At 43.6% G+C, this 23,025-nt stretch overlaps 1 protein-coding gene across 6 annotated transcripts in view; it reads right to left on the bottom strand.

Moving 5' to 3' along the window:
* Positions 1-1,794: 1,794 nt before the first annotated feature.
* cep112 (centrosomal protein 112) overlaps positions 1,795-23,025 on the bottom strand; it is a 669,222-nt gene continuing 647,991 nt past the window's right edge. For 5 of the 6 annotated variants that reach the window (XM_068058505.1, XM_068058504.1, XM_068058503.1 and 2 more), the window contains 3 exons: positions 9,188-9,289; positions 4,630-4,694; positions 1,796-2,234 (listed from right to left, as the gene is read on the bottom strand). In XM_068058505.1, coding sequence (XP_067914606.1) covers positions 2,231-2,234; positions 4,630-4,694; positions 9,188-9,289 — 171 coding nt within the window. In that variant the 3' untranslated portion in view covers positions 1,796-2,230. Of the gene's footprint in view, positions 2,235-4,629; positions 4,695-9,187; positions 9,290-23,025 lie in introns of all 6 variants that reach the window. The other variant, XM_068058509.1, reaches the window with a different exon arrangement.

Genomic DNA, 23,025 nt, shown 5'->3' with positions numbered 1-23,025 from the left:
AGGATGAGAATTTTAAATGCAGCCCCTCAAAATTACAAATCTAGGTCAGTGACTATGTTGGTGCCATTGAAGCACTCACCATGAACATTACCCCACTGCATGGAAACGGGAATCCTTCGGTACAAAGAAGAAGCCGGGGCAGACTGATAGCTCGATTGTTGGAGTCCTGTCCCCAAGATACTCAGGTAAACATTTCACACTTAAATTTCAGCAATCACAGTCAGCTGGTCTAAAGGCAGGGAGGGAAAATCTAGCTGAGGTACAGGTGAGTTGCCCTGTCCTGTAGCTATTACTCCAGGACAAGCACTATGTTAGTGGGGATATTCATGGGCTGTGTCATTCTGCTTTGCATACATACGTATTAAAAATCAGTTTCCGACACTCCCCCCAACAAGACACATGTTGAGGAAGGGCTTCAGCTCAAGCAGCAATGACTTTTATTCCAATAACCCCAGTGTTTTGAACAGCATTAACAATACTTACAAGTGACTCCAGGGTGCAGAGTACAGCCTCTGCCTATTTACAGCTCTGTAACATTGGCGGGCTCCGCCTTAACTTGTTTCCACTGTGAACTTGATTTGTCTCTTGTTATTTCTGCAGGAAGAACATCCCCAATGCTTTCTTCACCAGCCTCCTGACCTTCACTCTACATAAATTTCAACTCATGTGAAACTCTGTCCTGACATTCAGTTCCACTCAGCCATTTCCACGTGCTCCATTGGGTTCCCACCTCCAATGCCTTGAATTCAGAACTGTTGACCTTGGTTACAAATGCCTCCATCGGTTCACCTCACCCTACCTCTACAACCCCTCTAGCTCCATGTGTCAGTGTGTATCCTGCATTCATCTGACTCTGGAATTTACTGCCACCTTTCCCCTGTCTCTTACAGTGAAGGAGTCTTTAGTGTTTGGGCCCTAGGCTCTCAAATATCTTTCCATAAACCTTGACGTCATGTTACCTCTCTCCTCACTTTCAAAACCCATCTCTTTGACCTTGCCTGTGGTTAATTCTCCTGATTCCTCTACTGCTAGGTGTCTATTTTCACCTCTATGAGGTACCTTGGGATGTTTATTACCTTAAAGGCATTATATAAATACAAGTTGTAGTTATTGCTATGGAGTGAACTGCAACTTAAATATTGCTGGAAGGAGCTTTATGTCATAAATGTGTCTGAAGACTGGTTAGAATTATACTCCTTGAGTGGTTTTCAGCAGCAGGATCAATGTTTTTCCAGCATCTTTGTAAATCTTAATTTTTAAAACAAAATAGTATATTTTCTCCCCCTCATCTCCTGAAGGTGTTGACTCATGTTGGGGCACAATTCTATCTGCCTAAGTGGACAACTGAATTGCTCTAAATGTCCCTTAGCTCAGATCAGCTAACTCAGCACAGACCTGAAGTTTATTATGGGATCTTCTGGCCTGTATGGATCAGGATTACATGGAGGTAATTTACCCACTGGCCCATTAGCAGAGCTTTCTTAACCTTAAAAAAATATATAAAATTACTGCGTTTCTAATAGCAAATTGGCTAGCAGCTTGAATTCCAGATTGAAAAATGATGGCCTGGCCAATAAAATGGTGGTCTAGGCTAATAAAATATAACTTTATGAACAAATGATTAAGTCAGTTTTTAGAGAAAACACATTATTATTTAGACAGGATCTGGGCAGCAAATTACTCTATAAACTATGGCAGAAAGCTCCTTCAAAGATGTCACAACAACTTTAAACAATCATAAACCAAACATGCATGAAATAGATACTTTAATAAGATGTTAGCATTTAAAAATCATAGCAATGTAGAAAAACAAAATGAAGTGCGATACAAAGCATAATTTTAAATGAGAACTTGATTGCTAGTAACAACACAGGAACTGCAGGCTTAAATAATAGGAAAATATTGACAATGATATGTACAGACTTGCAGATTATTAACACAGTGTATAAAAAAGGGTATAAACATTTTGAAAAGCAAAAATAAAATGTTAAAAGGGTGTCTGGATCAAAACCAAGCAAAGAGGCAGACACAACACAGGCGGGGGAAATACTGTCTTTTTGACCTTCAACACAATAAAAGATTACTGATATTCAGCTTCTAATCTCACTGCTTCTCACACATAAGATGCTTGTCCTTACATAGTAGCTGCTGACTCTGCTGGAATCCCATTCTGTGCCATGTTAGTTATATTAAAGGTATGAGTGAGGCAAGGAAATCATCCAGCGGTTCATCATCTGAAACATTAAAATGATAGATTTTGTTTGGGTACAAACTAATGCTGCTCAAATACATTTATAAGAAAATCAACAAATCCATTAATATATTAAAAATCTTATGTCCATGTACACTAAATTCCTACGTCCACATTTACAATGGAAACTGCCTATGTAAACATGTCACACTGTAATCACAACTTCCTTTCAGTAGAGGCGCCCCACTAGCAGCAGACTGTAATTACAGATTTTTTGTTTCACAGTTGCTTTAATGACAGTGACTGAACATTACAAAAGAGGTTCACATTCCGTCACATATATTACATCATGTTTACATGGCAGGTGCCAGTTAGACAAGCTCAGAATTTACACATTTTTAATGCAAAATATACAGTGTCATGTGAATGAAGTTATTCTCATCCCAATCTGTGCACAACTGCCACCTTGAGATGCTTGTATAAAATAAACTTTGAAGCAAAATGGACAGGGTTCAGAGTGATATAAGAATTGAATGTGGCCACTGCATATCTTATGACCCATGTTCCATAGGGTCTGGCTCAGGTTATGGAGAGATTCTGTTCTAATTCTCTTTGATAAACTATTTATTTATAATCATGGTCAAAGCGTATCTGGTAAAATGCTTAGACCCCAAAAAGTGGTCACTGATATTTCTCTTCTGTGTAAATATATTCCATTATTTACAATTCTATCAACAAGAAGGACAAAAGCAGCAACCATGTGCAAACACCATTACATCCAAGTTCCCTTCTCAGTCACAACCCATCCTGACATGGACATATTTCGCCCTTCCTTCATCATCGTTGGTAGCACCATCACCACAAGGATTGCAACGGTTCAAGGTGACAGTCCTTCACCCTCTAACTTGGGATGGGCAATAAATGTAGCCTTGCCAGCGTCACCAACATCTCAATAACAACAACTTGCATTTATATAGCACCTTTAATGAAGTAAATTGTTTCAAGGTACTTCACGGGGGTGTTAACAAACAAAATTTGACATCGAGTCAGATAAGATGATTTTTTTTTAAAGGTGATTGGCAAAAGAACCAGAGGCAACATGATAAAACATTTTTTTATGCAACGAGTTGTTGTGATCTGCAATGCACAGCCTGAAAGGGCGGTGGAAGCAGATTCGATAATAACATTCAAAGGAATTGGATAAATAATTGAAAAGAAATCATTTACAGCGCTATGGGGAAAGGGCAGGGGAATGGGTTTAACTGGATAGTTCTACCAAAGAGACACACTGGGCGAAATGGTCTCCTTTTGTGCTGCATGACTCTATAAGCAGATATTAAGACAATTGAGCAAAAGAACAAAGACAGAAAAGAATTCAAAGGAATTGGTAACCTCTTGGCTATGATGTCCACTAGATTGAAGCAATCTGCTGACCCTCGCTATCTAAGCTCATGTAAAAGAACTGGCTGCTTGGAGGGCAGCTAGAATCCACTGGCTTCCTTATTAAGTGACCTCAGGACAGAGAGGTAGATGGAAGAACTTCAAATTGTAGAGGCAGTAGCCGTCAGATCAACTAAACCCTGCACTTCATCTGGAAAAGTTAGTAACTTTAACAATTCCCAAGCTGCCTTCAAAATGTCTTTGCCAGTCCAGGAATCTTAAATATTTAAAGCCTCTGTGTCATCAGCAGTACCTGGCCTGGAAACTTCCAAGCCTCCTTTACAAAGTCGCTTGTTAGGCATATCAAAGGAGCGGTAGGAATAAGAATCTTCAAGAATTTTTGGACAGTTGCTGGAAACATAACTTTCATGGAAAAGCATTAATGTGAAGATACAAACTCTGTCTAAAACTAACCTTCCAAAGGATAGTTTCATTCAGCTGTCCTGGAAACTCAGTGAGTTTATTCAGTGCGCAGCTGAGCCACACAGGCTAGCAAGGCCCAGGTTCCATCCTCGGTCTGCGCATGAGTTGTTTAATCTCAGGTGGGCAGCTTGTTGCATGACAATCGGCCTTAGTGTTAGCTAGGATTCCCGCCCCTGATGGCTACCCAGCAGCATCTTCTAGAAAGTCTGTCTGTGCCCAGAGGATTTGACCTGACTGTGATGTCCCAATGATCAAATAGCCTGACCATGCTCACGGGCAAGGCTCCCACATAAATAATGACCACTTGGATGAGGGTCCTGAGGGTGCTTATCCCCAACGCCCACTAAAAAAAACTGTAGCCGCAGTTGATATCAGGAGGGGGAGAAAACTTCCATAACAATAGTTTTATGGTTTGCAGCCACACTTGAATTATGTCGCCATGGTAACAACTCCAGCTACTTTAACTGGTTACAGGCAGCACACTGCTGCTCCCACTCCATGATATTAAAAAGCCAGAAATGGTGAAGGCACTGGGAAGTGACACAATTTAATTGCTTGTGAAATGATGCACCCACCTTCTACTGCGGTAGGTGTTTAGCTCCTCCTGAAGAACAGATGCCCTCTTTTGAAGAAAAGTTATCTAAAGTACAAAAAAGGTAAAATTGCCATTTAATTAATAAAATACTTTGAAAAGAACAGACATGTTTCACCAATTCATGATGCCCAAACTTATAAATGTATTAAAACTGATTGTGCTTAGCACAGCAAACAATGACAAGGCTCTCAGCTGACCTGACCCTACCCCTTCAACAATTACTTGAATTTATGTAGCACCAATGATGTTATTAAAATATCCTAAGCAATGTAGCCTCTAAATTTTTTCTTGGAGTGCACAGGCCCTTTAAATTTTTTGGTGGCATGTGCAGTAACTTAAAGGGGCCGACTTGTGTGCAGCCTGTGTGGGGACCTTTGCATTGCTGCGCAGTTTAGAGGGAACATTTATCACAAGGCATTTCACAGGAATGTTATCAAACAAAATTTGGCACTGAATCACATAAAGAGATATTAGGGCAGATGTCCAAAATCTTGGTTGAAGAGGTGTTAAGGAGTGTCTTAAAGGAGGAAAGAGAGGTATCAAGACGGTGAGGATTAGGTAGAGAATTCCAGAGCACAGGGCCTTGGCAGTTGCCCGACCTCGATTGGTTCACTGGATTAACTTGGTAACCTGCTTATTAAATAGATACATGGCACTCTACTTCTGAATCCTGTGCCATCCTTTTACAACTCCAACTTTCTTGACCCAGTTCAAACCTGTGCACAGTGTTTTTTTCCCTTTATTTATTTGGGTTCTGTGACTGGCTAAATAATTTCTCAGATTATGAAAATTTCTGGGCATGCGCACGCAGAATTTCCCCACAGGTGCAGACATCAAAACATAATTTTGCTGAATTTCTGTTTTGAGACATTTTGAGCTGGTCACCAAGCAAGGTGAGAAAGAGGCTAAAATCCACTGCAGCCAGAGTAGGAGGATGTCAATGTCTCAGGAAGATGGCAGTCATTATTTCCTCCCACCCTATTTCAACTGAGTAGTAAAACTCCTCATTTCCTGAGTCTCAGTTTATTGCTGACTTCCCCATGTTTCCCTGTTAAAAACAAGTACCATCTACTGTAATGATTAGTGAATAAGACAACTGCCTCCCTCCATCTTCAAAGTGCAAACATTCTGTATTCATAATGTTAAGGCCATTACTCGCATGCTGGGAATTGAAGTGTGATGGGAATGGGTTTCGAGAATCAGCACCTTTAGCAAAGGAGGGTAGAAAATTCATCAAACAAAATCTGAATGGAACAACCCTGGAAGTTTACTGAGTGATAACCAACAGTTTATTTTTAAGAAATAGTATTTTAATTGCCATGTCTCCTTGCTGGTAGATTCTCAGTTACAGGATTTTACTATCAGCAATGGCAAATGCAAAATTACTCAATTAATTAATTGTTTGGCTTTGTTGGGCTCTTTAACACAGAGCGGAGTTCAGATGTGATTCCACTGTTCTCCAGGTCACAGTCAAGCTGTACAATGTTTTATATACTGAAATTTATCCAGAGTAAACATGCCAGTATGGCTCACAGCTTTGTACAGTAAGGTGAAAAGTGACTAAAAGTAGTGTGACAAAACAGCTATTGCCTATTCTCGAATTCAAACACAAAGATGAAAGTACAGGATAAATCCATGGTGTGACATTGGTGTGTGCAAAACAATTGTTACTGGGCTCTGTGCTGATAAGCTGCGATAATGGCTGACTGCAATCTCCTGTTTAACTGCTTAATGCTTTCAACATTAAAATACCTCATAGCTGAAATGAAAAGGAAAAGATTTGGGGTTTTAGAATTAGATAAAGACAACAGACGTGCGCTTCTTCAGAGTTGATGTATAGGGATAAGTGATTTCTAGTGGTCTGTGACTATACCTCTATCCTATTTGTTGATCCTGGTACGCTGGGAGATCCAAGCTGGGCATGGTGAGATGATCGGAGTGGTGGGGTTGATTGTTAGTGTTACTATAGCAGTGGAGTTTAATTGTTTGTCTCCTTATCCAACAACAGTTGGTGGGATCACATCTCTGGATTCTGCTCTACAAATACTCCAATTATAGACCTCTGATTGCTCAACTAAAGAAAATTACCTGAGCATTGGGAGCAGCTTGGTTTTATCCCAATTCAGTTGTGTTAAATAAATGGGCCAAAATGCAGACACAGGGAAATTTTCAGCAGAATGTCCCATTGGCTTTGCTATGGAGTAGAAGGACTTGTATTTACTCCACTGCACCGCTGCCCTTTCTGCATGTGTCTAAGTCCAAGGAACAAAACTGTCCTATTTATCGTTTGCTGTGGCACTATCACTACGCTGTGCATTTCACTGTGGGGCAACTGCATATAACACAATGCAATCGACAGTAAAGCAGCTAATGACACTGAGACAGGAAATGAGCCTTCCACTAGAGGTTATCGAGGGAATCAACTGGTACTCGCCAAATACTGCTACATTGCACTGCCAGCTTCAATAAGATCCATGTCATGTGCATTTTACAACAACTAGTGTTTATGTAGCATCTTGAACATAGCAAAACATCCCAAGGTGCTTCAAATAAAATGTGACACCGAGCCACTTAAGGAGATATTAGAAATAAAAACAAGAAATGCTGGAACCACTCAGCAGGTCTGGCAGCATCTGTGGAAAGAGAAGCAGAGTTAACGTTTCGGGTCAGTGACCCTTCTTCGGAACTGGAAGACAAGGAGATATTAGAGCAGATGACTTGGTCAGAGGTAGGTTTTAAGGGGTGTTTTAAAGGAGGAAAGAGAGGTCGAGAGATGGACAGGCTTAGGGAGGAAGTTCCAGAACTTAGGGCCTAGAGAGCTGAGGGCACAACTGTCAATTGTGGAGCGATTAAAATTGGGGATGCTCAAGAGGCCAGAGAAGTGCAGAGATCTTGGACTGGTGGAGAATTGGAGAACATTTCAGAGATATGGAAGGGCAAGGTCATAGAGGGATTTGAAAACAATTTATTACATGGAGCTGGCAGTTAACTAGGTAATACAAAGTACCAAGATTTAGTTATGGGTGCAGCTATATGAGAAGAGCACATTTCCTCCTATGAGGCTTTCATTCCACTGCTAACTAACCTGGACCAGCAAGTAAAGGCACAAGTATACTAGGGTGTGCAGACCAAGAGATTTCAGGTGAGGTGGCAGTGCCAACTGGGCCCAATTCCACAGTGCTATTGCAGGGTTACAGGGTGAGTAAAGTCAGCCAGGGTTCTTGTTCTTGATCATTAACCAGCGATCCCTGATGCAAAAATGTAAATGCAATGGAGGCTGAATAAACTCAGGCTTGGCTCTGATGCCCTCCATAGTCAAATAGTCTACCAATACACACCATTTCTGCTCACATAGGAAGACTGGTCACTTGGGGAAGGTACTGGAGGGGTACTTGCACCTCTTAGCACACCTCAGCACAAGTTTGTGCCTTCAGAAGAGGGGAGAAAACTGAGGAAGCCAAGGAAATTCCAGGAGTTACAGCAAATTAAATGTAATAAGAAGAAAGAATTTGCATTTTATGGAAAAATGACAGACAATATGAGAGATGCACTTGCAGCTGGGTTGGCAGGAGGGATGCGACAATTAGTCTTAGAGGCTTAGGGCTGGAAAGGGAGAAATAAAATCAATCTGGGTTTCTGCTCTTGTTTGCTATCCTGTGAGCCCTGCCGAAATAGTTGCTGACTGTCACTGTGTAAGGTGCACATGAAACCTAGCCACTTGGCTGAGGCATCCTGATTTGGAACTATATCACCATGAGAAGGTTTACTAGACTAATACCTGGAATGGGGCAAGTTGTTTTATGAGGAAAGTTTGGACAGGCTAGGCTTGTATCTACTGGAGTTTAGAAGAGTAAGAGGCGACTTTATTGAAACATATAAGATTCTGAGGGGTCCTGACAGGGTGGATATGGAAAGGATGTTTCCCCTTGTGGGAGGATCTAGAACTAGGGGCGACTGTTTAAAAATAAGGGGTCGCCCATTTAAGACAGACATGAGGAGAAATGTTTTCTCTCAGAGGGTTGAGAGTCTTTGGAACTCTCTTCCTTAAAAGGCAGTGGAAGCAGAGACTTTGAATATTTTTAAGGCAGAGGTAGATAGATTCTGGATAAGCAAGAGGGTGAAAGGTTATTGGGGGTAGGCAGGAATGTGGAGTTGAAGTTACAATCAGATCAGCCATGATCTTATTGAATGGCGCAGCAGGCTCAATGGGCCGAGTGGCCTACTCCTGCTCCTAATTCGTATGTTTGTATGTTTCTTCACTGTTGCTGGGTCAAAAACCTGGAACTCCCACCCTAGCAGCACTGTGGATCTACTTGCATCACATGGACTGTAGTGGTTCAAGAAGGCAGCTCACCACCACCTTCTCAGGGCCAATTTGGGATGGGTAATAAATGCCAACAATGTCCACATCCCATGAATAAATAAAAAACAAAGGCAGGATTGGGACACTTACTCCAGATGAACCACTGGCTTCAGGAGAGTAGGGTAAAAAAAGCTTTTTTTTAAAAATAATTAATCATTCTATGACTGTGATTTACCTGAGACTTCATGGAAACAATGGTGTTTTCAAGTTCCTGTCGCACTGTGGCAGGCATCAGGCCTTTGATTTTCATTTCATATTCTTGCTGGATATGAGTGATCTGGAAAAGAAACGAGGATACTGGGGATCACATTTCACTTTTAAGCAAGGCCTGTCGTACTGTACTGGGATGAAATAAAGCCAGTAGACAATGTAACGGAATTTGGAGGTGTCTCAAAAATTAAGTTTTATGATTAAAGGTGCAGACGATCCAAGTAAGTTTGATTTTAAAGCTGCTCTGGTTGCATACCTACTTTCATCTGAAGTTCATCTCATTGAAATGATGCATGACATAAAATTTGACAGCGAAATAAAGGGAAATACTCTGACATGTTCTGTGTCCAAATGTTTGGTGATTACAGCTTCAGATTCCATTCAGTGTCTCAAAAAAAAGCTGCAGAAATAGAGCTCTGTCCCTTAATAAATGGCAAAAGAGGGGGTGTTTGACAGACACTGGGAGGAAGAGAATTGCTGCCCAAATGAAGATCAACTGGAAGATCTGGGCTGGCACACAACTAACAACAAAAACTTGCATTTATATAGCAAAGTTACCATAACAGAAATGTCCAACTGTGCTTCACAGGAGCGTAATCAGACAGGATTTTGACATCGAGCTGCATAAAGAGATGTTAGGACAGGTGACTAAAAGCTTGTTCAAAATTTTAAGAAGTGACAAAGGAGGAGAGAGGTAGAGAGGTTTAGGGAGGGAATTTTCTTTTTTATTCGTTCATGGGAATGGGAGCATCACTGACAAGTCCAGCATTTACTACCCATCCTTAGTTGCCCTCGAGGAGGTGGTGGTGAGCCACCTTCTTGAACCGCTGCAGTCCATGTGGTGTAGGTATACCCATAGTGCTGTTAGGCAGGAAGTTCCAGGATTTTGACCCAACGACGATGAAGAAATGGTGATTTATTTCCAAGTGGTGGTGTTCCATGTTCCTGCTGCCTTGTCCTTCAGGCGATAGAGTTTGGAAGATGTTGTTGAAGAAGACTTGGCGAGTTGCTGCTGTGTCTCTTGTAGATGGTACACACTGCAGTAACTGTGCACTGCTGGTGTAGGTTCAGGCCCAGGCAGCTAAAGACACAGCTGTCAGTGGTGGAGCAATGAAAATCCTCTCAGGGTCTGACGACTGTTACGAGATTGCTTCTGTTTCTTTTGTAAAGTATGTTTTAAGAACTTATATTTAAATTATGGACATTGAGGCATCTGGAGATTGCTGAACTTTGTGTTTTTAAAAAAAGGAAGGACAACAGAAGGTTTGACTGGTAAACAAGTCTTACTGGAAGGCATCTGTTTTCAAGTAAAAACAGCAGGAGCTGTTTTGGGTTGCAGAGGAGTGACAAGCCAAGATTTATGGTTGTCAAGTGACTTGCAGCTGAACAGTTTTAGTTTCATTTTGAACTGTTAAAAAAGCCAGTTGGTGTTTGACCTGAAAACAGAAAAACAGTTGCTGCGTGCCTGCCAGGAGAAGACAGCTGATCTCTTTCTCTCTTAAACAAATCTTTGCACCTTTGAAGAATTCCTGTATCAAATGTGTTTACTATTTCCTCCTGTATTTGAAGAAACCTTGACTGCTACATTGCTGCTATAAGACCTAAGAAAATCCTTGTTGTTGCTTCCTGCTCTAAAACCTGACTGGAGCTTTCTGTGCTGCATCTCTTGGAAGCCTACCCAGACTGATCATCAACATCACCTGGAACTGTTCTAAGAAGATCCCATTGACAGCTGCCTATTCGCCTTTGGGACACCTCACCAAAACAAAGGACTTCCATACCTTCTTTTCAGCCTAAGTGTTTTATTTATTACTTCTATTTCTTTGTAACATGTGTAAACAAAAATCCCTTTTTTCCAGGTTAACCGGATGTGTATGTATGTGTGGGTGAGGGCTAGGACAAATAAGGGGCTTTAGCATTTCAATTTGAATATATGTTTTACTTCCTTATTGGTTAAAACTTAGTTTATAATAAACTGATAACTTTGTTGTATATTAAAAAAATCTGGTTGGTGTGCTTTATTCTGGGGAAAAATAGAGTATCTGATTGACTGTTTCGGTAAGTGGGAAAATTTAAATATATGTTGTGACCTGTGAAGAAGTGGGACTGAATTAACAGTGCACTCCTCCCGTCCCGGTCGTAACACAACACATTCTGCTTGTTTATAGACAAGACTACAAAAATGGAATCTCATGACATCACTACATCACCAGCTCTACCTACTGCTCCTTAATATTTGTAACCTGAGGGAAAGCCACGATTTCAAATAAAAATAAATCAAAGAGGCTCCTACTGCAGCAGATACAGCGTCTGAACTTGCCACAGCTGTCTAACGTGGCAGTGCTTGCCACCAGGTGGTAATTATCTACTGACAGATAATGTCCCTTTAAGTATAATTTGATGGGTGTGGTAAATATGGGTCCTTTAAGAAGGAACATGATAAGTTGCTGAGGGAGGAGGATACTGAAGTGTGCTGGGTGGGACTGCTGAGTAATGTGTTACGGGTAACCAAAGGGTCTGCTGGAGCCTGAAATTGGGGAGGAATTTCTCAAGAGAAAGATTGACTTGCATGTATGCCGCACCTTTCACAACCTCAGGCCATCCAAAGCACTTTACAGCCAATGAAATACTTTTGAAGTGTAGTCACTGTTGTAATGTTGGAAATGTGGCAGTCAATTTATGCACACCAAGCTCCCATAAATAGCAATGAGATAATGACCAGATAATATGTTCTAACAATGTGGGCTGATGGATAAATATTGTCCAGGACACCAGGGAAGACTCTCCTGCTATTCTTTGCATAGTACCATGGGATCTTTTACAGCCACCTACGTGGGCAGATGGGGGTCTCAGTTTAACCTCGTCTGAAAAATGGCACCTGCATCAGCGCAGCACTCCCTCAGTACTGATGCTGGGAGTACCAGCCTAGCTTTTGTGCTCAAGTCTCTGGAGTGGGTCTTAAACTCATGACCTCTAACTCAGAGGCGAGGGTGCCACCCACTGAGCCAAAGTGTCAACTGGGGGTGGGGTGGGGAAAGATCATCCAGGAGGTTATACTGTCTGTGTGGACAGTGTGAGTGTTGATGCTTTTCCTATGTTCAAAACCATCCAATCAACTTCTATTTTGGGGCAAGAAAGGTAATCCCAAAAATCTGACTTATTAACCCAAACTCAATTTCTCAGGGGCAGCTTTTAGCTTTCTGCTCATTTATTTCTTCCCAGTCAGCCTGCTCTGCATCTTTTTAAAGCACTTTAGGCCAAGCCACACAAGTGGAAAAGCCACGGATCTGATTCCCATCAAAACAAGATCAAAAAAACTTATCTGTAAAATATTCTAATAGCTCAACAACAACTTGTATTTATATGGCACCTTTATAAGTTGACCCAAGATGCTTCACGGAAGCATTATAAAGCAAGCTTTGACGAAGCCATATAAGGAGATATTAAGGCAGATGACCAGAGAGGAAAGTTTTAATGAGCATCTGAAAGGAGGAAAGATGTCTCTTCCATCTATTGCCAGATGCTGAACACATTTCTCTGGTATGATTTCCTCTCAGTTCCCTTCCAATGCATGGGAATTCTTTGGTTTACCTTAAGTCCTACCACCTGCAAGTTTCTCTCTAAACTCCTCAGCCTTGTTCTTCCCCTGAGTTTTCAAAGCTGTCCAAAAACCACATTTTTTCTCGTGCTTCTCAAATTGTTTCCCTTTCTCCCCTGCTCGGTGTGGGAATTTCTTCAACCCTCTACAGCTCTCCAGAGATGGTTTCCCTTAGACGAGGAACAGTACAGAATTTCTATGAATTGTAGTGCGAGGGAGCTGAGTTAATGATTGCACACAAACATGGCAACATCTTGCAGCCAGTTCCAGCCTGCTCTTAACAAACCCTGAGGAAAAAAAAACTTTCCTAAGAGGGAGGGACTTCAAACTGATCAGTGGAGTTAACTTTTGAATACCTCCTCAACCCTGCCAGGTCTTTTAGTTGGCAAATGGCAAACGATGTGAGAGATAAAACACAGAAAACAGAAAGAAAAAAGGTGCTCTAAATAAAATAATAAAAAAACTTAATCTCCTTGGTTTATCACAGCAATCAGAGAAAACAATGCAATCTGCAAATATGTTTTATTACCAGTAAGACCACTAACTGTTAAGCAAAAGTAAGACTAACTGTTAAAGTTTGTCACTCGAAGATATATCTGATGGAACAATCCCTGTAGGAGGCAGTACTCTGATGTCACAGTGCAATGTTACACAGGAATTGGGAAACTGCTTCTAAGTGTATTCATTGTACCGATTTCAGTCACATCCACTTAATATTGTACTCACAAAAAGAAATAAAAAGCTATGGTTAGCTTTTAACTTGCAATAACAGCATTGCTCCGAGATGACTATGGGGTGAAATTGGGCTCTGTAGCCAGAAGCACTGAATGAAACAAATGGCGCTGCCCACTCTTCCGGCGTGGCCCACCTGGTGCCCCCATGTTGGGAAGGGTGATAATGTGGGTGTGAGGTGTGCTGTGCATGCGGCAGAAGGGTCGCAGAGGTCAGCTATTCCAGAAGAGGAAAGTATATTGTTTTCTCCCTCAGCAGGGACAAGCGGGGTGAGGTGGCATGCGGCTTCGCCAGGATAGTGGGATTCCCTATGGTGCCAAGGTGCCATTGACTGCATGCCTGTGGTTCTGTCTCATGTCATGGGGAAAGGGACTGGAACTGCAAGGGCTACCAGTCTATAAACGTACAGTTGGTGCACGATCACTCTCAATACATCAGGTTGGCGAATACCCTCAATCCAGGCAGCAGCACGATGCATTCATCCTGCACCAGTCAGCCGTACCCACCAGCTTCGGGCCTCCATGGAGTACCTGAGGATGGCTCCTCAGGGACAAAGGCCTTGGTGTACCCTGTACACGTGGCTGATGACCCCCTTCTGCCATCCGACCATGCGAGGACAGTGGGTGTATAAGGAGCGCCACAAGAAACATTGTTGAGCAGACAATTGGGTTGCTCAGGCAATGGTTTCATTGCTTTGACTGCTCGGGGAAAGGATTCCATTACACACTGGAGCAGGTTTTGAAGTTCATGGTGATCTGCTGCGTTCTCTATAACATGGCCACCATGAGGGCACAGCTATTGCCTTCAAGAATGCAGAGACCACCTCAGGAAGAGGAGGAGGAGGAGGAAGTGGAGGAGGCAGGGAGGATGCATTGCATCCTGGACCCCTTTTCTATCAGAGAGCACCTTCGCAGACTCCGCTTTGAATAAAACCTCCCTTAACCACCGTTTCCAATTTTTACTTCTGAGACGCCCCATCACAGCTTCCCAGTATCCCAGTACTCCATTCCAACAAGGAAAGCCACCCACATTAACAACTTTATCCAACACCACATCTAAGTATAAAAACAGAAATGAACTATTCACCTTTGTGAATTCCCTTAGCGCCTGTCTTGTGGGTGCCTTTGTCTGTCCATATGCTCCTAAGCATTGCTACTCCAGTGGCTGCAGCGTGTCTGGTGGAAGGCTACTGACTTTTATTGAAGGAGACTGTAGATGGCCTTGCAGGACGCCCTCAAGCAGCTCTGGGCTTTGAGGCCTGGCTTCGGACTGTATTACCATGGCATGGGTGGCAGCAGTCTGGGCTGGCTGGGTGATAGGCAACAGCAGGAGCACTGGTGGGATGGCAATGTAGGAGCACAAACACTGCCATCCTGAGAGAGGACAGCAGGTTCATGCTCCTTGGTGCCACTCCCACAGGGCAGCACTTCAGCAATCCTAGTAATCTGCTGGAGGACAGATTGCTGGACTGCCACAAGAGCCTGCAAGCTGCTTTGACCACTGAGATCCACAACCATAATGGCAGCAGTCTGAGCCTGCATGGCAGCAAGCATGGATCTCATAACCTCTGTCTGAGCTTCCACTGCAGCACTGAGACATTGGATGTCTTCTGCCTGCACTGCGATGGCAACTGAGACAACGGTCACCAGTCTCTGCATCATGGCTGGGTCTGCAGAGCTGTCATGGAGTTGGTCATCAGTTGGAAAGGATGGGCTCCAAGCTCTGCACGATGCCATCTGCCATGATGGAGGTAGTCTCCTCCATGCTCCTTGACAGTGACAGAAGGCTGTGTTGCAGGCTTAAAATGCACCAAGCATCTTGGTGTGCATATTCATCAGCATTCTCCTGGATGCCATAGGGCGGCACAGTGGCGCAGTGGTTAGCACCGCAGCCTCACAGCTCCAGCAACCCGGGTTCAATTCTGGGTACTGCCTGTGAGGAGTTTGCAAGTTCTCCCTGTGTCTGCGTGGGTTTCCTCCGGGTGCTCCGGTTTCCTCCCACATGCCAAAAGACTTGCAGGTTGATAGGTAAATTGGCCATTATAAATTGCCCCTAGTATAGGTAGGTGGTAGGGAAATATAGGGACAGGTGGGGATGTGGTAGGAACATGGGATTAGTGTAGGATTAGTATAAAATGGGTGGTTGATGGTCAGCACAGACTCGGTGGGCCGAAGGGCCTGTTTCAGTGCTGTATCTCTAAACTATCTAAACCATCGAGGTCCCCATGAGTCCCATGTAACAGAACTTGTGTGCAACCTCCCCTCCGAGGCTGGCACACACGCTACTCTTTCCCCCTGGCCTGGCTGCAGCCCACTCGTGCCCGGTGACTCACTACATGCTGATCCTGACTACATTAGCCTCTGAGTATGTGCAGTGTCAGTGGTGGCTGTGACTGTCATATCAGGTGACGGTGCTTCCTCATTACTGGTGTGAGTTTGCTCTCTCTCTTTATCCTGGGTGTGCTGTGGCTGGGCAGGTGGGTATCTTTGCTTTCTGAAATCAGAACGGGGAAGATTGGTGTAGGGAGGTGGGGGGGTGGGTTGTAAAGCAAGAGGTCCATCGTCACACCAGCTGCAACTTGCACATCATGCCAGATAGCAGGATGAGGGTGAGGTGGGAGTTGAGAAGGGCAATAAGGCAGTAACATACCATCATTCTGGATGGTCTCTGCAACACCAGCTGCTATGGGCTCTGTTGCAGCTAGCCCCATGATTCGGAGCATCTCCTCCGTCAGGCTCAGCAGATGAATGTGTGCCTGACCCCTGCTGTTTTCTGCTGCTCCCTTCCTTTATGTATCACCTTGTCCTGCAAGAGATAAGGCAGAATGTCACTGATTGTGTAGCGCTGTGATAGGGTGATGTGCCTGCCATAGTTGAATAGCTGGAGATTTGTGGGTGCAGCAAGAGGTGGGGATGAGGCTGGCATCATTGCAATGTGTGTGAGGGTGAGATGGAGTATCTGAATGTTAATTGTGAGTTCTGAGTGCCAGGGACTGCTGCTGGGTGAGTGATGGGGGTGTGGTGCATTGAGCAGCATTAGAGGCTGGGGTGTGGTGTAGATGTCATGTGATGATGCATTCACTGACCTTGACCACCCGCATGAGGTCATTAAACTTCTTCCAGCACTGCTGCCAGGTCCTTGGGAATGGATTCCAGGAATTGACCTCCACGGCCACCTGCTCCCACTCTTTGGAGGATGATCCACGAGGACTTCCTGGCCTCACATGGAAATATGGCCTCCCTCCTCCTGTCCACCTTCATGACGACGGCCTGCAGTGCCGAATCCATGAACGACAGAACCTTCTTTCTGTCCTGGTTTTCCACCTCACCTGGCTGCAGTTGCATCAATGGTATTCAATAGCCTCCTGTGAAGCAGTGCAGCTTCCCTTTAAGAGGCTGGAGACTAACTAGAACTCATGCTAACCTCACATGCTATTAGGCCCCCATTATGTGTACAGCCAGCCAGCAGCTCTGAGCCACATGTAGAAATTATTTAAATGAAGGGGCAGCATGAAATGTGTTTGCCTCAACGGAAACTGGCCAAGTGATTACGCCACCAACACTGATGTGAAAAACCAAGCATCAAGGGGGGTGTGAGGGTGACCCAACAGCCATTCCCACTATGCCTCGTGGACAATTGTGCAACCAGTTCTGAGAATCCCCCCAGAGCAGCACAGCACAAATGATGATGTTTGTACGAACATGCAGCTACAGCAAGCAATTAGGAAGGCAAATGATATGTTAGCCTTTATTGCAAGGGGGTTGCAGTATAAAAGAAATCTTGTTGCAATTATATAGGACTTTGGTGAGATCACACCTGGAGCTTTTTTTAAAAATCGCTCTTGGGATATGAGCATTGCTGGAAAGGTCAGCATTTATTGTCCATCCCTAATTACCCTTGAGCAGGTGGTGGTGAGCCACCTATAACTGATCGGCTTGCTGGGCCATTTCAGTTAAGAGTCAACAACATTGGTGTAGGTCTGAAGTCACATGTAGGCCATACCGGGTAAGGATGGCGGATTTCCTTCCCTGAAGGACATCAGTGAACTGGATGAAGTTTTACGACATTCCAGTAGTTTCATAATCATTATTAATGAGACTGGCATTTCATTCCAGATTTATTAATTCACTGGAATTAAATTCCTTCAGCTGCCATGATGGGATTTGAACTCGTGTCTCTGGTGCATTAGTCTGGGTCTCTGGATTCAGTGTTCAGTAACATTGCCACTGTGCTACTGTCCCCCTGGACAGTGTACAGTTTGGTTTCCTTACCTAAGGAAGGATATATTCTGTACTTGCCTTAGAGGAGCTGCAACAAAAGTTGATTCCTGGGATTAGAGGGTTGTCCTGAGGTGAGTTTGAGTAGAATGGGTCTATACTCTTTGGAGCTCAGAAGAATGAGAGGTGATTTCATTGAAAAGTAAAAAATTCTTAGAAGGGTTTACAGGGTAGATGCTGAGAGTCTAGTATTTGGGGTTATAATCTTAAAATAAGGGGTCGGCCATTTACTACTGAGATGAGGAGAATTTTCTTCAATTGACAAGTTGTGAATTTTTGGAATTCTTTAGCCCAGAGGCTCGGGATGCTCAGTCACTGAGTTTATTCAAGACTGGAAATGATAGACTTTTGGACATTAAGGTATATGGATATAGGGGAGGAAATTGGAGTTGATGTAGAAATTCAGCCTTGATCTTATTGACGTTCTTAACATGTTCACATGATGTTCCTTTGTTTTATATTTACACACAGGCCATAACCCTTTTATTTAAATTGATTAACAACTCCACTAAGATATTGTGCAGTGGAATGCTATGAGAATGCATTTAACGTTTGTCTACTAATATCGGCAGCGTACATTTCTAAGCTATAGTGCTTTCCACATATACAATAAAATAGGCATCGTGTCCTCTTGACATCAAGTGATTGCCACAATACAGTCCAACATGTAAAATACCTGCTTGGTCCACTGCAATTTTAAACTTTTCAATGTATGGAAACAAAAATCCACTATTTTCAACTGTACCTTTCCAAAATAGTAAACATTTTCTAGAAGAAAGAACTTGCGTTTATATAGCGCCTTTCATTATCTCAAGACATCCCAAAGCAATTTACAGCCAATGAAGCATTTTTGAAGTGTCGGTGTTATAGGAAACACAGCAAGTTCCCACAAACACCAATGAGATAAATCACTAGAAAATTGATGCTGGTTGAGGGATAAATATTGGCCAGGGCACCAGAAAGAACTCCCTAGCTCTTCTTCAAAATAGTGCTGCGAATCTTTTACAACCACCCAAGAGGGCAAACAGGTTTAAGGTCTCATCCGAAAGACAGCACCTCCGACACTGCAGGTCTTCCTCAGTGATGCACTGGATGCCAATCTGTATTATTATGTGCTCAGTGTCTGGGGCAGGAGGTAACCTACCACCTACTGACTCAGAAGTGACAGCACTATCCACTGACCACAGTTGAATTGCCAGATTCTTGTAGTTAGCTGACATAGATGACTGCTGCCAAGCTTGAACAGTTTGGTGCAAGCAGGAATCCTTTCCCACGCTTCAAAAGTAGCTTCAACCAATCAGGATCACTATTGTGCTCACATTTCCTTTTGATGCCACATTTCCAAGTAAGTAACTAATTTAAGGGAAGCAGATACTTTGTGAAGAAGCCACAATGAGGAAACAGCTGCTGCAAGCCATTCCTTGTTCAGAACTGTAGGATCCAAAGGCAAGGTTTTATTTATTTATTTATAGATACAGCACTGAAACAGGCCCTTCGGCCCACCGAGTCTATGCCAACCATCAACCACACATTTATACTATTCCTACATTCCTACCACATCCCCGCCTGTCCCTATATTCCCCTATCACCTACCTATACTAGGGGTAATTTACAATGGCCAATTTACCTATTAACCTGCAAGTCTTTGGCTGTAGGAGGAAACTGGAGCACCCGGCGAAAACCCACGCAGTCACAGGGAGAACTTGCAAACTCCACACAGGCAGTACCCAGAATTGAACCCGGGTGGCTGGAGCTGTGAGGCTGCGGTGCTAACCACTGCGCCACTGTGCCGTCCTCTGCACATTATGTTCCATTTTGCTCTCATTCTCCTTCTCCCTGTAATACATATTAAATCCCACACTGATAGTGCTGAAGGTGACATGTTGCTGGATCTCAATAAGTGCTGATCACATCAGTGGGGGTTGTGCAAGTGTAAACTGGGTTGAAGAGCAGCACTGTGGCTCGAGTCTGATTGTCCCTCCCTCTCTGTGGGGAAATATTTGGCACCAGTAAACCCAAAGGTTACAATTTGCCACATAGTTGGACAATCAGAGGCTTAAACTCACATGCTAACATTCCATTGTACAGCATGCTGTACCTCCACTATACAGTTCTGCTTATGATTCAGTGGGTTAAATTGCACTCTACAGTGTTATACTGCATCATAAAACAAAGACGGTCACAAATATGATTCTAGGCCTCTGGTGAGTTCGCTGATCTTATCTGGGAAATCAGGGTTGCTACAATTGGTTTCAGTGCCACTCATCCTGGGGCTCAGAAAATCAGCCAGAGTTCCCACTCCTGAATGCAGTTGAGTGACTTTCTCTCTTGCTGGATATATGTATATATATATAAATATGTGGTGTGTGTGTACACGCGGGTGCACGCACAGATTGCATGTGATGTCTATCACAGTCAAACAGCCTGCTGATACTATTTCTAGGGTCACAAATGAAGAATGGCAACTTGGGCAAGGTACTGGAGCATCCTTATGTGTCTGTGGAACTTTACCCCAGTAAAAGAAAAGAATCTATTTTAGTGCCTTTCACACCTTCAGGATACCCCAAAGTGCTCCATAGCCAATGAAGAACCGCTGAAATGCAATCATTGTAACGCCGAAGCCAATTTGTGCAGAGCAAGGTCCCACAAACAACAATGTGATAGTGGCTAGATAATCTGTTTTAGTGATGTGGGTTGAGAGATAAATATTGGTCAGGACACCAGGGAGAACTTCCCTGATCTTCCTTGAAATAATGCCACGGGATCTTTTATGTTCACCTGAGAGGGCAGACGGAGCCTTGGTTTAGAGTCTCATAGGAAGGATGGATTGGTGCTTCATTTGAGGGAAAAAATTGGGAACCAAGATCGATATCGGAATTCAGTTACACACAAAAATCCAAGCACTGAATGATTACCAACTGCACACTTACTAAGAACAGAGTATTTTCTTTCTGCGTGGCTTGTGATTAGTTCATCTGAAAAGTTTCCCAGTGTCTTTGGAAAGCTGGAGTCATAACACCATGATTTAGCATAATCAAGGCTGTGCACATAATAATTATGAACCATTCTCTGTGTTTGTTCTTAAAACATCAAAAATTCCTGTAGCTGGGCTGTTGGGGAAACTTCAAAATGCACCAGAGAGCCACATTCAATCTAGTGTCATGCTAGGCCCCCACCTGCCAAGAATGAGGCATATTAATTTTGCCATGAACATAGATTTTAAACTGTTACTGGAGTTTGGAATTTGGCCTAACCATCAGCCTCAAGAAAACGAACATCAAGGACATCAGAAATGCTCCAGCCATCAATATCGGCGACCACACTTTGGAAGTGGTTCAAGAATTCACCTACCTAGGCTCAACTATCACCAGTAACCTGTCTCTTGATGCAGAAATCAACAAGCGCATGGGAAAGGCGTCCGCTGCTATGTCCAGACTGGCCAAGTGGGTGTGGGAAAATGGCGCACTGACACGGAACACAAAAGTCCGAGTGTATCAAGCCTGTGTCCTCAGGACCTTGCTCTATGGCAGCGAGGCGTGGACAACGTATGTCAGCCAAGAGTGACGTCTCAACTCATTCCATCTTTGCTGTCTCCGGAGAATCCTTGGCACCAGGTGGCAGGACCGTATCTCCAACGCAGAAGTCCTCGAGGCGGCCAACATCCCCAGCATATACACACTACTGACTCAGCGGCGCTTGAGATGGCTTGGCCATGTGAGCCGCATGGAAGATGGCAGGATCCCAAGGACGCATTGTACAGCGAGCTCGTCACTGGTATCAGGCCCACTGGCGATCCAAATCTCCACTTTAAAGACGTCTGCAAACGCGACATGAAGTCCTGTGACATTGACCACAAGTCGTGGGAGTCAGTTGATAGTGATCGGCAGAGTTGGCGGGCAGCCATAAAGGCGGAGCTAAAGAATGGCGAGTCGAAGAGACTTAGCAGTTGTCAGGAAAAAAGACAGAAGCACAAGGAGAGAGCCAACTGTGTAACAGCCCCGACAGCCAATTTTATCTGCAGCGCCTGTGGAAGAGTCTGTCACTCTAGAATTGGCCTTAAGAGCCACTCCAGGCGCTGCTTCACAAACCAGTGACCACCTCTAGGCGCTTACCCATTGTCTCTTGTGACGAAGAAGAAGAAGAAGAACAACAGATCAGCCGTGGCTGGAAAAGACATTTGGATATTAACAGACAGTGTTTGGAAGGACAAAGCAGCCATTCCCTGACACATTCAACCCACAATGGACTTTTGATCACCAGACGTTGAAGGTGGGGGAGGTCGCATTCCAGGTTGACTGCTAAGATGGCCGAATACACAAACGGACATGGTTAAACCAGCTAATCACATGACTAACCTGCTGGGCAAACAGTTTGGGCAGAAAGCTGTTTGCTCCTGGACTGAGCAGAACTCTCCTGTTGGCTCCCATTCTCACAAGCCTCTGAATCCACTGAAGACACATAAACCCCAAGAGAAAAAAGTCTCCTACAGTGAACAAGGTTTAAGAACAACACTGGGCCCCAACAAAAATCAAGATCTACCTACAATCAAGGACTCTACAGTAATCTCGAAGAACTGTAACAACAACTCTTCAGATATTGCCTCAAACCTTTCCACTTTATTTTTCTTTTGTTCTTTTCTGTCTCTATTTGCATGTGTGTATCACGTGCTAGCCTGGGGCGTGGCATGTATCCATATGCGTTAACTGAATTCGAGTTTAAGTTTAATAAATTTCAACTTTTCTTCTTTAAGTGGTGTAGTGGTTAGCACTGCAGCCTCACAGCTCCAACGACCCGGGTTCAATTCTGGGTGCTGCCTGTGTGCAGTTTGCAAGTTCTCCCTGTGTCTGCGTGGGTTTCCTCCGGGTGCTCCGGTTTCCTCCCACAGCCAAAAGACTTGCTGGTTGATAGGTTAATTGGCCATTGTAAATTGCCCCTAGTATAGGTAGGTGGTAGGGAAATATAGGGACAGGTGGGGATGTGGTAGGAATATGGAATTAGTGTAGGATTAGTATAAATGGGTGGTTGATGGTCGGCACAGACTCGGTGGGCCGAAGGGCCTGTTTCAGTGCTGTATCACTAAACTAAACTAAACTAAATCTAAGAAAGTCTGTTTGTGCTTGTTTCTTTGCCTTATAATTGGAAAGCGGTGAACTAAGGGCGAGCTAAAAACACAGCGTATTTAAAATGACATTTATA

The sequence above is a fragment of the Heterodontus francisci genome, chromosome 26 (assembly GCF_036365525.1).
Source record: "Heterodontus francisci isolate sHetFra1 chromosome 26, sHetFra1.hap1, whole genome shotgun sequence".
In the NCBI taxonomy this organism is placed as follows: Eukaryota; Metazoa; Chordata; class Chondrichthyes; order Heterodontiformes; family Heterodontidae; genus Heterodontus; species Heterodontus francisci.
Note: the sequence above shows the minus strand (reverse complement) of the source record. Positions and strands in the feature narration are given on the sequence as shown.